General features: G+C 42.3%; 1 protein-coding gene across 5 annotated transcripts in view; it reads left to right on the top strand.

Annotated features, from left to right (window-relative positions):
• VPS13B (vacuolar protein sorting 13 homolog B) overlaps window positions 1-15,393 on the top strand; it is a 616,840-nt gene that overhangs the window by 361,057 nt on the left and 240,390 nt on the right. For all 5 annotated transcript variants that reach the window (XM_085896658.1, XM_085896654.1, XM_085896653.1 and 2 more), the window contains 4 exons: window positions 1,540-1,777; window positions 1,894-2,138; window positions 4,257-4,487; window positions 11,015-11,189. In XM_085896658.1, the coding sequence (XP_085752784.1) occupies window positions 1,540-1,777; window positions 1,894-2,138; window positions 4,257-4,487; window positions 11,015-11,189 (889 nt within the window). The remainder of the gene's footprint in view (window positions 1-1,539; window positions 1,778-1,893; window positions 2,139-4,256; window positions 4,488-11,014; window positions 11,190-15,393) is intronic.

The following is a 15,393-nucleotide window of genomic DNA, read 5'->3' on the forward strand; positions in this document are numbered from 1 at the left end:
GGTGAGCAGTGATCCTGGATTTTTGGGTTCTGGATTCACCAGAAGAGGGTTGATGGTGGACCATGGACTGTGTGTGACCGAATGTACGGGGGGGGGGGGTGGGGCAGAAGAGGCGGCAAAGCACAGAGAGGTCGGAGGGTGCAAGGCCAGAAAGGAGGTAGAAGACAGAGAGACCACCGACTAGTCTGATGTGTAGGTGATTGGCTCATAGATGGCTTCATCGTGGAAGATTCCAATAAATTTTTAACAATCTGTGATACGAACACAATCAAATGGATTACATGTATTCGGATCTGGTAGCATAACCTTTGGCATAGGGTGCTTGAATCTGTTAAGGCATCAATGACATCGGTGGTTTTTTTTGTTTGTTTTTTTTTGTATGTCAGCCTTGTCCAGATTTTGTCACGTGGAGTAGATTTTATTGCAGCTCTTTTTTATTACTTGGCCGAGATCAGCTTTTCCACAGCTCCTGATCCTTATGTTCCCAAGTTTTTGATGCTGTTCGTGTTAAACTCTCCACTTCTCAGGATGACTAGTTGAGACAAGAAACACCGGCAAGGCATTTTGTAGTCTATCATGTAAAATACCTTGCTGGAATACAAAGGAACCCTCTAACACCAAGAAACCTTCATAATCAAAATACTACCAAGGCATTCTTCAGCAAGGAAGACATTTACTGGAGGAAGATGGCAACCACATGCAATACATCTCGAGTCACCTCTCCCTGGAAGAGACAGAGTGGGCTGCAGCTTCTTCTGTGGGCATCATCGAGTCCTGATTGCCATACAAAAGAAGCGAACGAAATACAGAGTCATGACAGGAATACCATCAACCATTTTTTGGAACGTATAGATCAGGAGTTACGGAAAGGCTGACCTCAGCCAAGTGATATGCAAGAGCTTTTTTTAACACAAAGTCGAGGCTCATGGAGGAGCAAGAACATCGAATGGATCAGGAAGTAACAGAACAAAAGGAACGGTAAAAAGAGAGAGGGGAAACACGCCGCCAGCAGGGATGAGGGACAAAATAGAGGCACACTTGGACAAATAAGGGATCTGGGGAAGAATGATGGTAAAGGGTGGACACACGGGGTGGACAAGGTCGATACAGACGCAAGCTTACAGGAAAATGGCTGCAACAAAACGTACTGCACCTGTGGCATATGCTGGATCAGGTTATCATGCAGAATATCATTGATTTGATGCATTAACGTTAACGGATTCACGCACCATATGATGCAAAAAAGACATGCTACAAAATATTTAATATGTGTTGGTCTTTTGATTGTGTTTGTATGACAGATTGTTAAAATATATTTTGTTTACAATCAGGGATGTTCATTTTGTTCTGGCAGGGTACTGCTGTGCAGGTACAGTTGGCTTTAATAAATGAGCAAATTAATTCCTTGCATCCTATTTTTGCATTTCTTCTTCCTCTGATTACCTTTTCTTACCTTTAAAATATCGCTCTACCATCTGTCCACAATGCCTTTCCATTTTCATTCCAAACCGCATCAATCGAATCTCTCATACCTCACAGTTTGAGATGCAGCCCTGGTGCGTGTTCGCTCCTCGAGATTCTCTGACTCCTTCGACCGGGCATCTTGTAAAGAACGCAGTTCCTCGAGCACTGCATACCTGCTATCGGAAGGCGTGCTCTCCTCCTGGCATATTTGTACTGAGTCTGCCTTACACCCGTGTGCTCAGTGCCGGGCACAAGTACATTGCTCCACTGCAGGGCATTCCACTTGCCATGTCACAGCACGTTCAGCAGGAGGGTGCGTGACCAGTTCATTTACTTACACAGGTATACACCAATGTTTTGGTGTTTATCATGGATGCTCTTTCTTGCCGATGTTAATACTTGTTGCTTTTTTTTATTATTTTTTTTTAGGTGATGCTTTTCCTTGGACCCTCAACCTCGAGAATTGCAGCAGCTACACGATCATGAGTGAGTACGAGGGAAACAAAGAGCAAGAGAGCAGGGTCCGACCGATAACGCATAGTCTCATGGATCCAACCGGCTGCACCTGCACACTAGCGGTGACAGCTTCACCCCCCTGTGAATCACAGCGCACCTTCGCTGTTTGTCTGCACGTGGACCTGCAGCCAATGGAGATGGCATTGTGCAATGCACAGGTGATTTTGGGCTGAGGATTTTGTTGCCTTATCACCAGTCTTATGCTCACTTTTCCTTTATCCTCTTTATCGTACACTGATTGAAACGGTATTTTTTATTCATCACTTGCATTTTAAAATGATTTTTATGATGTTCTGGAAAATAAAAATGTCAAACTTCAAAGTTTACATGACTTATTCTGAATACAAGTCAGCTCTTTATTTAAAGGGGCACTGCAGTAGCTTAATTTTTTTTCTAGTAGTACTGTATTTCATCTCCTTCTTCCATGAATAACAGTTATAAAGTCTTGTGAGTTTTGGTTAAAGTTTATTCACTGGTTAGAGTACCATTTAAAACCAACTTTGGCAAGTGTTTAGAAACATTATTCACGAGTGTGCTTGTGAAAGCCTGGTGAGAGGTTTGCCTGAAACGTGCCTGGATTCAATATGTGCTGATTTGGTTGTTGATGCATTTTGCTTCACAAAAACAGTGAACCAGCCAACTTCCTAACACTGCTGTGTTAACAGAGTTTTTATGGGCTCAGTCGTTCCATCCTCACCGGCTTAAATCATAAAGTGCAACATGATTTGGACTTTCTTCACTCGAACAAGATGGACCCTGAACAAACAATCAAATTCGGGTTGTCTTTGGCATTCCCATCTGAGCATGTGGCTCATGATACGAGGATTCCAGGTTCAAAACCAATTTACTGTGACGATTTGACCAATGACTGCCAACGTCCTTGTAATTTGGAACTACACTGATGTCTCCCAACGTCCTTGTCCTGCATGTGATATATGTGTCAGCTCCTCCATGGGCCTTCTGGATCACTACTAATTTAAATTATTATAAAGATTCAGCTCGTAGTACTGCTATGACCGAATGTCTGTCAAACATCTCTCACTCGTGGATCGACAAGGGACGTTTGCACGTAAGGAGGGATCGCTTGACGTGATTGTAGACATGGCATGCATCATGAGATGCTTTGGGGTAGGGGGGGGAATTAAATCTATGTTAATACTTGAAAGTTTTCCTCTCTGATTTTGAACATTCAAAAAGCGAATGATAAAGTAATGACAATCCAGCAATGAAAGTTCCATGTCGGCCAGAAGTGGCAGTGTTTCGGATGGAGCACAATGACGTAACACTAACATCCGCACGTTGAATATCTGAAACAAACCATGTTCATTGGCCCACAGGCCAGTGATAAATGAATTACGATGTAATGGCATAGTTGAAGTTTGCAGTTCATTCCAAAAACAATATGGTGAAAGTTTTGTTTGGTCAGCTGTTGATTTTCTTTTACCCCCAAAATGGCCAAGAGACCAACATTACCAGGCCAGTGACAATTTAGTTGAGAGCATGGCTTGAGATTGTAGGCAGGTGGTACGTATTTCGCTAATACATATAAGCACATGCCTTCTTGTGAAATGTAACAACAGCATATGGAGCGCTGCTCGTACAAAGTTTGTTTTCACATTATTTCTGGATGCAGTTTTTTAATCGAGCTTTCTGAAAGTGTGTTTTCACAGCACATTCTGTAAAGATGTTATTCTTTCCGCTGTAGCTCATGATGCATCATTCACTGCATTTCACTGATGTTAGAGTGTGTACTGTATTTACATTGCTCTTGTGTGGTTAGTGACATTGGAGTTCCATAAGTCCAACGACGGAGTATGGAGCGCTCATGACAAGTGGTCGATGTTTGTAAGGCTCGAGTCAATATTAGACCGGTCGCTACCGTGTCGCAGGAGTGGGGATATTTTCCGCTGAGCAGCAGCTCCTCCAAATCGATCCCTATCACAACTGAGGGCAATGTAACAAGCCTTTCCCCAGTGGCTACCACCAAGTTTCTCATTGTTTTTTGTGTTCCAATTATTAAAGCAATGATTATTGTTAAAAAATAATAATAAAAACATTACCATGGGAGGTTTATAAAAGGACTGTGAGTAAAAGTTTCGACTTTTAACCGTAACTTTAAGTTATGTAATTTGGTGGCGCCGGATAAAAGTTTCAGTTGTTTTTTCTCACACTCAAAGCCTTCACACTTTCAACACAGGGCAATTCCCATTGCTACTGGCTAGTATACTCAGCAGATGGGATATGTGCAAGGTTATTTTACTCCACTGTTCATGCAGGTTCTGTTGGTGACGGATCTGCTTGGAGCTATACTGTTGACATTACGACAGCTGCACCATTCTACGCCAGGCCAGCACCGTGTTTCGTTGGCACCGGAGATGCAGGGTGGCAGCACCGCCAATGCGGCGTCACAGCCGGCAGTCAGTTCTCCGGTGCAGAGCAGCAAGAACACTGCCCAGCTGCATACCAGCTCGTGCAGCTACTCTGCCGACGTGAGCACCACACCTGAGGTCAGTCAGACGTCGCTCCTGGAAGGCAATTTTTGGCCTTCCTTACCATTTTGGCCATTGCTGATATTTTGTTTATCTATATATTACTAAAACTCTCATCTTGTATGTATGTATGTATGTATGTATGTATGTATGTATGTTCCCGAAATATAGCCAAAACGGTACACAATAGCGCAAAAATTTTCTGCCCACATTGCTCACCATTCTCCTGAGGTGTGCAGTATCAAGTTTCTTTAAAATCGGGCAATGAAAAAAATTATTAAAAAATCAATTCCCGATTCAGTCAAGTACTCTTCGGGAGAATTTGATCAATGCAAACAACCTCAGCAGTATAGTTCGCTGGAGCTATCTTTTTTTTTTCTTGAAATTATTTATTTAAAAATCTAAAACATTTAGTATAGACAAAGAACTATTTATTTTTAAGCATAAAATAAACCTCCATTTTGATCTAATAGTTCTGTGTTCATTAATAAATAAAATTGTGTTTAGAAGATTACGCACAATAATTTCTTCGACTTTCTTATCTCTGTTATTTTTTTCACATTGACGTGCAATATCAAGTTTCGTTCAAATCGGGCAACAAAAAAAATTACTAAAAAATCAATTCCCGATTCAGTGAAGTACTCTTCGGGAGTATTTTATCAATGCAAACAACCTCAGCAGTATAGTTCGCTGGAGCTGGATTTTTAAAATCTTTTTTGAAATGATTTTTTTTATCAACCGCTGTCACAACGAGAACCCAACGGGTTCACAAGGATCGTCTTGCACTTTATAAATCGCTGTTCATATTGTTCCATAATCTGCCATGGATTTCTGTCATTACCCCACGCATGCGAAGCGAAAAGCAGGGTTAATCAATTGGTTGACTTCTGTCTGTCCATTCGGTCATCTGCAAACGTCAATTTATGATTGAGGAACAACTTAAGTTCAATTGAATGGTCTATTTTGAACACGAATCGGAATACGAACTTGTAGTTGGGCAGTACTTTGGCTCTGAATTCATCCCAATCGCACATACGCAGAGAGGAGTGTGATAATATTTTCACTTTGTCTGCCTATCTGGCAATCAAAGAAAATTGAAAATCATTCCAAACAAGAAACTTACTGTATGTAAGGATGTCATAAAGGATACAAACAACAGGCACAAATAACTAATGTAACGTGTTAATAATAAGGTGGTGTGTAAGACACTGCATCTTCAGCGGTTAATTTCCGAATTGTTTTTTTCTACAACCTTTAAAGTCTCTATTTTAATTGGATTAAATATTATATTGAACACTGTAGAACACAAATCGCCTTTTTGACACTTCCAAAACCTTTCCATGTATCAGTACTTGGATATGTTATCTAAGGTGGTGTATGTTCACTGCAATTCCAGTTGTAAACTTCCAGATTTTTTTTTTTTATGCAACCTTTAAAATCTTTTTAAATTTTATTTGAATTATATACTTTAACACTGCACCGGGTAAGGTGTTCCATGAACTCTCTTGTTTTATTTGTGAAAGTTTCTCCTTTGCAGAGAGGAATTTTTAATATGTGGGCCATCAAAAGGCACAGAGGAGCATGGCAATTTGGAGTTGGCAAGTCTAATCTGAGTTGTGCTTCATGTAAAGTTAACAAAATAAACAGTTTTTGTATTTCAATTCTGCCCTGTTAACACTTCAAAGCATTTCAATCTTAGAGGCGGAAACATTTTGAAGTCTTTCGAGCAGTGAGCAGAGCGAACTCATATACTTCCTCATGGGCTGCAGGCGACGTGATTGTTTAGCCGTACGTCCATATCATGAGCTGTTGCAAGCCTGTTACCCAAGACTACCTCGTATTTCTTGTAATACCATCTCAATCGTGTCACTACCCGGCTTTTCCTATTCGATATTGTGATCAGCTTTTGTTTCAAATTTCAGCTTTTGCACCTTATCTCAACTGCTTTGCAGTGATGCCATTTTATCCTGCTTTATTTTCCTCTTCCCACAATTCCAGCATCCTCAGCCTCAAAAGAACACCAAAGGTGGCACTTGCACTGTATCCACCGTTTGGTTTTTCTTGGTGTCACATGGGGCTGGAATTGGGATGACATTACTAGACCAACGAACTGTTCCATCTGGTGTAATGAGAAGGGAAAATGACCCACAGAAACACTTTGCTGGCCTGGTTGAAATTGACGTTTCCTGGGGAAGGCAGGAATAAGATTGGTGAAGGTGGTATTTAAGTGATTCCAGGACAGAAATAGTTTGTTTGGTGAAAGAGTCATTAGTGCTTTTTTCTGGAGATTAATTTTGAAGAAAAACGGAATAAATATTAAGCACTGTGATTATAATAGTCGTTGAAAATTGTGGATCTTCCAGCAACGTGGACGTGTTCTTGTCTGTGTAACTTTTCACCTCCATTGTCTCCTCTAATATCTGCCCAAACGTTTCTGTTTAATTTTTGCTGCTTATTTACCCCATCAAATATGTCCCTGACAAAATGCTATTTTGTGTACTATTGTCTACCTGTGTACCGGCCGCTGTCCCTCCCGCTTCCACGTCAGTTACCACCACACACCGCTGTGCTTGTCACCCTTTAGCCCAAGGCTCTTACCCACCTGCCCGGGCTTTGTGCCCGTTACCTTGTCGTTGAGTCACTTTCCTTCTGGCTGCTTAACTATGGTGGAGCTTTTTACATTGTACATGTTAACATATGTACATTTTGACATAAGTGCAAGTCGGCTGTCTGCACAAACTGGACAGTTTTATTTATTCATTTATTTATTTTAAGCCCTTTAATACAGTTGTTATACAAAAAGATCTTTGTTTTGGAGATGTGAAATCGAACAAAGGAGAGGTGTTTACGGGTTGTGAGTGGAACGAGGAGAGCATATATTTACCTATCAAAAGAGAGAATCATGATTTCCAACAAGGACAGAAATATTCATTACTATTTCTCTCTCAGCATTGTCTCATCGTGTTTTCCGGCTCCTTTGGGAAGGATGTCAACTTTTGGACAACTGAAATGTTAATGGGGAAATTGGTCTTTCCAACGATATTTGGAATGACAAACGTTTGGAAAGTCGGTGCGCAATTTTTCTTTTCCTTTTTTGGGAGCCTTTTTATTCCTTCACGTGTTTAAAATTGCCCTTCGGGCACTTTCTTCAAATAGCAGGCACTGCTACGAACAGACGATCTGTCATGGCCTGTGCTTTTAACCTGTACCGCGCACACATTTGTTTTGTGTGCCTTGGCCCGTAATCGGAGCGATACCGCGATATCAAAACATGTACTGTGGTACACAGTCCATGCTTCTGAAAGCATCTTATTTAGTGCAGAAAAAAAAGCCACAATCTTGAAACAACTTCCATAACAACTGCCTGACTTGTTTCTTGAAAAATGCTTTTGGTAATGCAATGCAATGAAGTATAACTTTACTGCACATTCCACTCTCTTTACTTTCATGGCAATGAGAATGTGCCATGGAATTGAGTGCAAATGCAATATTCCTACGGCAACCTCACGACGACAACATCAACAAATGTTTTACGACAGGATGATGGGATTCCTCCTTACAGATATGTCCACTGCATCAGTTTCGTGCAACATCAAATATTCCATATCTTTCTTAGCATTTTCAGTCGGTGTTTTTAGGACATCCTCTCGGCTTTCTTCACAGCTTCATCTTCTGACCTTCGTTGCACATGACCAACCATACCAACCAAGTCTTCTCTTCCTAGGTTCTTATTCACTAGTAATGATTTTTAATCTCTTCCTGATTTAATTTTTTTTTTTTTTTTTTTAGCTCGGTAATCCATTCATCCATCAGATCATTCTCATCTCAGTTCTTTCCATTATTTTTACATCTTCGATGTCACGATCCCTTCTGCAAACCAACACAGCATGATGGGCTAAGGTACAGAGCCTTTATTCTGTAGTAATAATCACGTAAGGTTCAGGGAGGAACTTGTACATTATTCACATCAATAACGAGTGCAATAAGAGATTTTGAGGTATATTACCATTAACCACAAAAATATGTGTATCATATGTATATCTAAAAGTATGTATGACTTTTATTGTGTACCATGGAAAGAAAAATATAGTTCAAAGCTTGAATTGTGTGCAACATTGCTGTTTACTTTGAGTAAGTTGTACAGGAAGTACAATATTGTTTATTCAATGCTGGTCAAAGCATTCTGGGTATAACCAAGATGGCAGCCAATATAGTCGTGTGCGTCGGGAAAAGTCATGGTGTAGAAGAACATAAAACCAACTGAAATTCACAGGAGATTTTCTGCAAAATTTGGTGATTCACTTGTTTCACCTGTCTGTGTGTTTTAATGGTTCAGCGGGTTCAAAGTCCTGACAGGACGGTGCAGAGGTAGCACACTTACCTTTGAGCTGCGTAATCTGAGTTCAATTCTCGGCCGGACTTTAACTTGTCGGATTTAGGATTCACAGGCAGGGTGTTGCATCACAGAGTGCACTGTCCCTTGGACGTGCATTAAACCAGGACCTGTCTTGCGAGCGTTAGCTGATGGACGTTAGATTTCCTATGATGGAACAGTTGGCATGTTATCACTGACATCCTGGCTGAATTCCGGAAATTCCTGTCCTAACTTATAGGGAGGGGGCACGGCATCAGTCGCACAGCTGTGTTCACTCGCAATGACGCAAACGATGGAACCACTTGCTGCAGAAGACAAAATTGAATTGGTAAACAATCTTGAGTGTTCTTTCTTGCAACTAACTGTTGTGACTCGAGTCAGTATTAAACGTGTTTAACACCGAATGCTGGAGAATCATCAGGTGACGATACATTAATTTACAGAAGAATTGGATGTCTGTGTTGGAAGTGTGGACGTGATTAAACATTCACTCGAAATTCACGAAAGCGAGTGCAAAGCTACCAAAGGACTTCGTGATTGATCAAAAGGAACTTGCTATTCCGTTTACAAGTTTCACAATGTTTGAACTTTTCTTGAGGATTCTTTCTAAATTTTGCTCATCTCATGAGTGCACGATTAGCCTGGTTCCTGTATTTAGCAAAAGGTAGATCTTGCCGGCCTTAGATCTGCATTCCCAAGCAACTGTATTTAAAGTACTAGGTAGTTCAACATTGCCAATTATTTGATTTGCTTTACAGGCCCGTCCCCTTCCTTACGATAACATTTCTTGCAACTTTGCCACCCACAAACGTCTAATGCAAGAACTCGTTTATGCTACAACTCCCTTTCTCTGAAATCCAAGTGCAATAGAGTGCTGGGATTTACCATGTTCGGTCACCGTTACTGAGATTATTTTCTTTTCAATCCTCATTATTTTATTTTCCTTCGATTGTTAACAGGCTGAAATTCAGCGGGTATTCTTGCCTGCGGGTACATCCAGTGGGTGGTCGATGATTATGCGAAAGAAGATTGTGACATGTCATGACACCCTGGTCTATCATTTCACACCTGGGTGAAATTGATTTTTATGAATGGAGATAACATCGGGGAATTGTCATAATGCACCCAGGCAATGCTTGGAGAATGACTTGGAAAAGAGCGAAGAAAAAGGGGGTACATACAGCATATATGAACAAATAAATGCTGAGTATTGAAGGAATTACTCTGTAAGATGCATTCACATCGGAGGAGCAAGAGTGGTTGGGAATTTCTCTACCTTTGCTGGAGGGAATTGTTAGCGAGGTGGGGTCGGATAGAATTTGGAAGAGAGACATTAATGACCTTGACCTTTTCCACAAAGACAGTTGAGGTTTTGAATTGATTCAACGGAGAGTAACAACAGGCTGCAAAATATATCCAATTTAGAGAAATTGGCTTGTGGTAGAATGCAGATACAACAGCCTGTTCACTTCAGACTGGAACATTCTACAGTATACATGTTACCGAACAGTACATCTAATTTACTGTGGTGTAATTTTTAAGCCGGTCGACATTTCTTTCACCAGAAACTGAACTACATGACACCGTCATACAAAATGTGACACACTGTTCACCACCATCTTGCAAATTCCCAGAAGGATTTGTGCAGATTTGACTTCATTTCACATGGTCGCCAAATGTTGCCATTCCCACTCCACAATTTTCCACGACATCTCCTGATTATCAAAGACAAAAAGTGCATGGTAACCTAGAATTGTCGTCTGTCTTTACAAGAATAACGACAGCTTTAGAGGCGATCAATGTACTTTTCCGCCAGTATAAATGACATTAGGTGATATCAATGTACAATACTTGTGCTCTTACATAATTAACTGGACTCGGTGACATAATGGTTGTAGCATCCATCCACTCTAAGCCTGGGAGATGGGTGGTTCAAACCCAATCCCAGGCGATTTCATCACAAAGACTTAAAAAATGGTACATGCTGCTTCTTTGCTTGACACTTAGCTTTTCGTAAAACGATAGAGCATGGATAAACAAGTATAGATTGCCAACCATTGTGCAGGCTTGATGGGCCAAATGGGAAGCCCTGCTGCATTGAAAGTTACTTGTAAGAGAACGTATTATTCTGACTTACCTATCCTCCATCCCCTTTCTTCGGTGCAACAAGGAGGAGACAGCACAGATTGGAGAGGACTGTCCCCTTGGAGGTGCAGACACACTCGAACAGCGGACCAGCCTATTGGGGGCCAACACAAGGCAGGCCAGCTTGTGGCTACAATGTGTCCTACCACGTCTGAGCATCCGGCTCTTTACACCAGCACAAGGCAGTAGTCCGTCAGCTGGTATGAGGAATTGATCTTGCTTGGTTAGCGTTTCTTGTCTTTTGTAAGCCTATTAATTCCTCTGGCTTCCTTTTGATTGCCTTATGAGTCTTTCTCTCATTTGGTGATTTCTATTTGTACAACTGGAAATAATTATGGAAAAACACACAGAATACGCACAAATAATCAGTAATTGTAACTGATAGGTGTATATAAAATGCAAACACAATGCGCTATTGCAGAAATTATAGAAAAACAAACTGAATACATTGTTCAGTGCATCAGTATTTGATATGGGGATCCTTTGCTCAATGTCTTGCTTTCATGCATTATATCTTGCTTTCATGTACCAATACAGTTTGTAAGTGTGGAATATTGTTCCAAGTGTCCTGCATCACATCCCACATTTAATTTAAGGACCCGGTCACTCTACCCTGGGCATGCTGCTTCTACTCTTCCAACAATCGATAGAGCTGTGGAATCTCAGATAAGAAATCAGAGCCGCCTCTCTGCATATAACTCTGGCATTTGACACAGTTTGGTATCCCGCCTTTCTCTGTAAACTCTCAGCCTATGACATCCAAAGCCACATCCTCTCATGGCTTGTTGACTTCCTTCACTCTCACAGTCAGCACGTGGCTCTCAAGGGGATGTTCTCCTCTCATCTCCCTGTCAAGCCTGGAGTGCCCCAAAGCATTATCTTGGGTCCAGTCCTGTTCCTCATCTTCTACATTGATCTTTCTATCATTGCATCCCTCATCCTTCAGATAGGCAAGCAGCAGCCTTTTCACTCTCTTCAGCCATTGATAAAATTATATCCTTTTTGCAAATCCCAAACCCAAGTTAACCTCCAAAGCCAGCTGCTGACTGGGAATCCTCCTTCGTGCCATGTCTTTCCTTAGCAAATCTGAACTTTTAATGACTAGCAAGGTCTTCATCTGCGGCACGATGGAATAGAACTCTCCTTTTTGGATTGGCACCCCTGCCCCATGCCTTGCACATCTTGATGTTCTGTTCAGTGTTGTTCTGTGCTGCTCAGTGCTGTTCTGTGCTGTTCTGTTTGTTTTTTGCTGCTCAGTGTTACTCAGTGCTGTTCTGTATTGTTCATTGCTGTTCATTGCTGTTCATTGCTGTTCATTGCTGTTCATTCCTGTTCATTGCTGTTTTGTGCTGCACAGTACAGTAAACAATAAACTTGTGCTGTCTTGTGCTGTTCTGTTTAGTTCAGTTCTGTGCTGTTCGGTGCGGTGCTGTTCTGTTCAGTGCTGTTCGGTACTGTTCATTGCTGTTTGGTGGTGTTCTGTTTTTATTCCCGCGCTTTCGAAGAAAAGCGGGAATATTGTGATTGTCTCCGTCCGTCCGTCCGTACGTCCGTCCGTACGTCCGTCTGTCTTACCCTGTAACTCCTCCTACACCGTTTGAAATTGGAACTTGGAACTTGAAACTTTGGGACATAGTAGATATATATGGATGGGGAAGTGCACAACAATTTCGGATTTTTGATATGACCCCTAGGGGCCGGGCCAGAGGGGTTGGGGTCATGGGTGTTGATTAAAAAAAAAAAAAATTGTCTTGTAGCTTTTTAAATCAAACATATTCATGAGTTATACATTTAACAACATATTTTTTTTAAACACATGATGATCAGAGGGTGCTTGGGGGGTAGGGGGTGCTTAGCGGATAGGGGGTCAAATAGCTCCTCCTACACCGTTTGAGATAGGAACTTGAAACTTTGGGACATAGTAAATATATTTATGGGGACGTGCACAACACTGTCGGATTTTTGATATGACCCCTCGGGGCTGGGCCAGAAGGGGTGGGTTCATGGGGGCTGATTTTTTTTTTAAGTGTATTTACCATTGTACATGGTAAATTCTTATATATAGAGCTTACTTATGTGGCCCCCATGAGTGACAAACAGTCACAGGTTTTACTGTATTTATCAAATTGATTATGAATAATTAATATTGTTACGTTTGAGGGGGGTATACATTCAAAGGGTAATTAGGATGTTTAATTAGGTATGCCATGCTGTTCGAGTTTACCAGGATCTCGATGTAATAAGTAGCAATTCAGTGGTGATAAGTTGTCTAGTAAATGTTCATTTCTTCAAGGGGGAAATGATAATTGTCACGTAATTAGATAGGGACACTGGATAGGGTAAGTGTGTCTGCGTAAACCCCTTTTAGTAGTCCCTGGAGGCTGGCCGTGACGTCACAGGACAGGGCTGCGGATGGCTCCACCCCGTGATCACGATTGGCGGAAGGCGACGGCGGTGGGCCAATAAAACGGCTCGATTGGAAGTGACGAGGACGGGAGGATAAAAAGGTTCTGTTCGGGGTCGAAAAGGAAGAGGAAGAAGATCGGGACAAAAAGATCGTGTTTTTTTGGTGTGGAGGCTGTTGCGCGGGAAGCGTGTTTGTTGTTGCGCGGATTCGATCCTGTTTTTCATCGTGTCTTGGAGCCTTGCTGAGCCTCGTGCCTCACCTTGGTTGGCTCTGGGGTTCTGCTGATTCGGAGTACGGGGTTGAACGGCGGGCGGACCTGCCTCCCTCTCCTGCTCGCAATTTGGCGCCAGAACTGGTTCCCTGGCGGCTGTGAGCGGACTTGGGCCTGGACCAGGAGGTCGACAGCACCACGGTTTCTCCTGCCCCCCCCCTGACGAGAGCAAGGCCAGCTCGTCCGACGCTGATCCAGGGACAGTTGCGTCCACACCACGGTCCAGCCTGACCACCAGAAGTAGCTACGTTTTGTGTGTGTGTGTGTGTGTGTGTGTGTGTGTGTGTGTGTGTGTGTGTGTGTGTGTGTGTGTGTGTGTGAGCGCGTGTGGGTGCGTGTGTCTGTGTCTGTGTGTGTTTGTGTGTGTGTGTGTGTGTGTGTGTGTGTGTGTGTGTGTGTGTGTGTGTGTGTGCGTGCGTGTACTTGGCGCCTTAGAGGGTTTGAGACTTGTATATTCATTGGAATTGTCTGTGTTTTCCCCACGCCCGATCCCACACCATCCCGTCGAATCTCCCCGGATCCCTTTTCTTGCCGAGTCTTGTTATTTCTGGTTAATAATAAAAACAAATAAACGTCATCAACTCAGTGAAAAGTGACTCGTGCCACCTTCCTCGTCCCGTTTGCGGTAGAGCGATTAGAACCGCCATGTTTGGGTTATAAATAAATAAACCGCCTCCATCGTTTCGGCTCATTCTACGTTGGCGGGACTGTTCAAGTCCCGTGGACGTCACAATGTTATACACAGTTAATTCCTATGATTAAATTGATGCACAGTTCTATATTGCTGGACAGTGTTAAATTAATGTTTCATGAAATGTTGACATGCTTGCAATGACTTCTGATTTAGTAAACATAGTAAGTCTTTGGTCATAAAGCACATCAAATAGAAAAGAATAGTCAATCCATTTTGCAAGATAAAATTTCACCTAGCGTTGATGGGACAAAGCAGTGCGCGCGGGAATATGCGATGGTGTGCCATCGACAACGTAATTCTAGTTTCTTTTGTTTTTGTTTTTTTATAGACATAGTTGAAGCTCGTGGAAGAGCTGGTACACTGAACGGATCAGGAATTAACAGATAAAAACAGGATGTGAAACACGCATGCATTGGGTGGACAAGATGAACACAGAAGAAAGCTCCAAGGAGGGAAAACTGGAAAATTGGAAGGAGTATGGATCTCGGTGTGGTTAATGTGGGTGTAAAAGATTATGGTTTTGGATTGGGGACGATCTGAGATGGTGGTGAACAGCTGTTTTTACGACCTGGAGGGAAGAATGAGATTGAAGAGGATATGGAAGTTGATTCCACAGGCAGGAAAGCAAAAGAGGAACAAATGAGTGGAGGTGAGCAGTGATCCTGGATTTAGTTGGTTTCACCAGAAGGGGGTTGATGGTGGACTGTGAGCCCTGCAGAAATCTGGGGGAGGAGAGGGGACAAAGCACGAAAAGAGCAGATGGTGCAAGACTAGAAAGTAGGCGGTAGAAGACATAAAGACCACCGACCTGTCTGTGATGGTGAAGTGATAGACTCAGTTTCATTGTAGGAGATTCCAATTTCCATGGAGGCCTTGGTTTCCACAGCGTTTAGCTGAGCAAATTGTGTAGCAGGGGAGCCAGCCCAAAGGGGAGAGCAGTACTCCATCAAGCTGTGGATGATGGCCTTGTAAGTGGATCGGAGTACAGGTGTGCCAAGAAAGGATGTTGTACGATGGAGGATGCCTAGTCGG

Source organism: Eptatretus burgeri, chromosome 9 (genome assembly GCF_056783735.1).
Source record: "Eptatretus burgeri isolate ZD-2024b chromosome 9, Ebu_testis_v1, whole genome shotgun sequence".
NCBI lineage: Eukaryota > Metazoa > Chordata > Myxini > Myxiniformes > Myxinidae > Eptatretus > Eptatretus burgeri.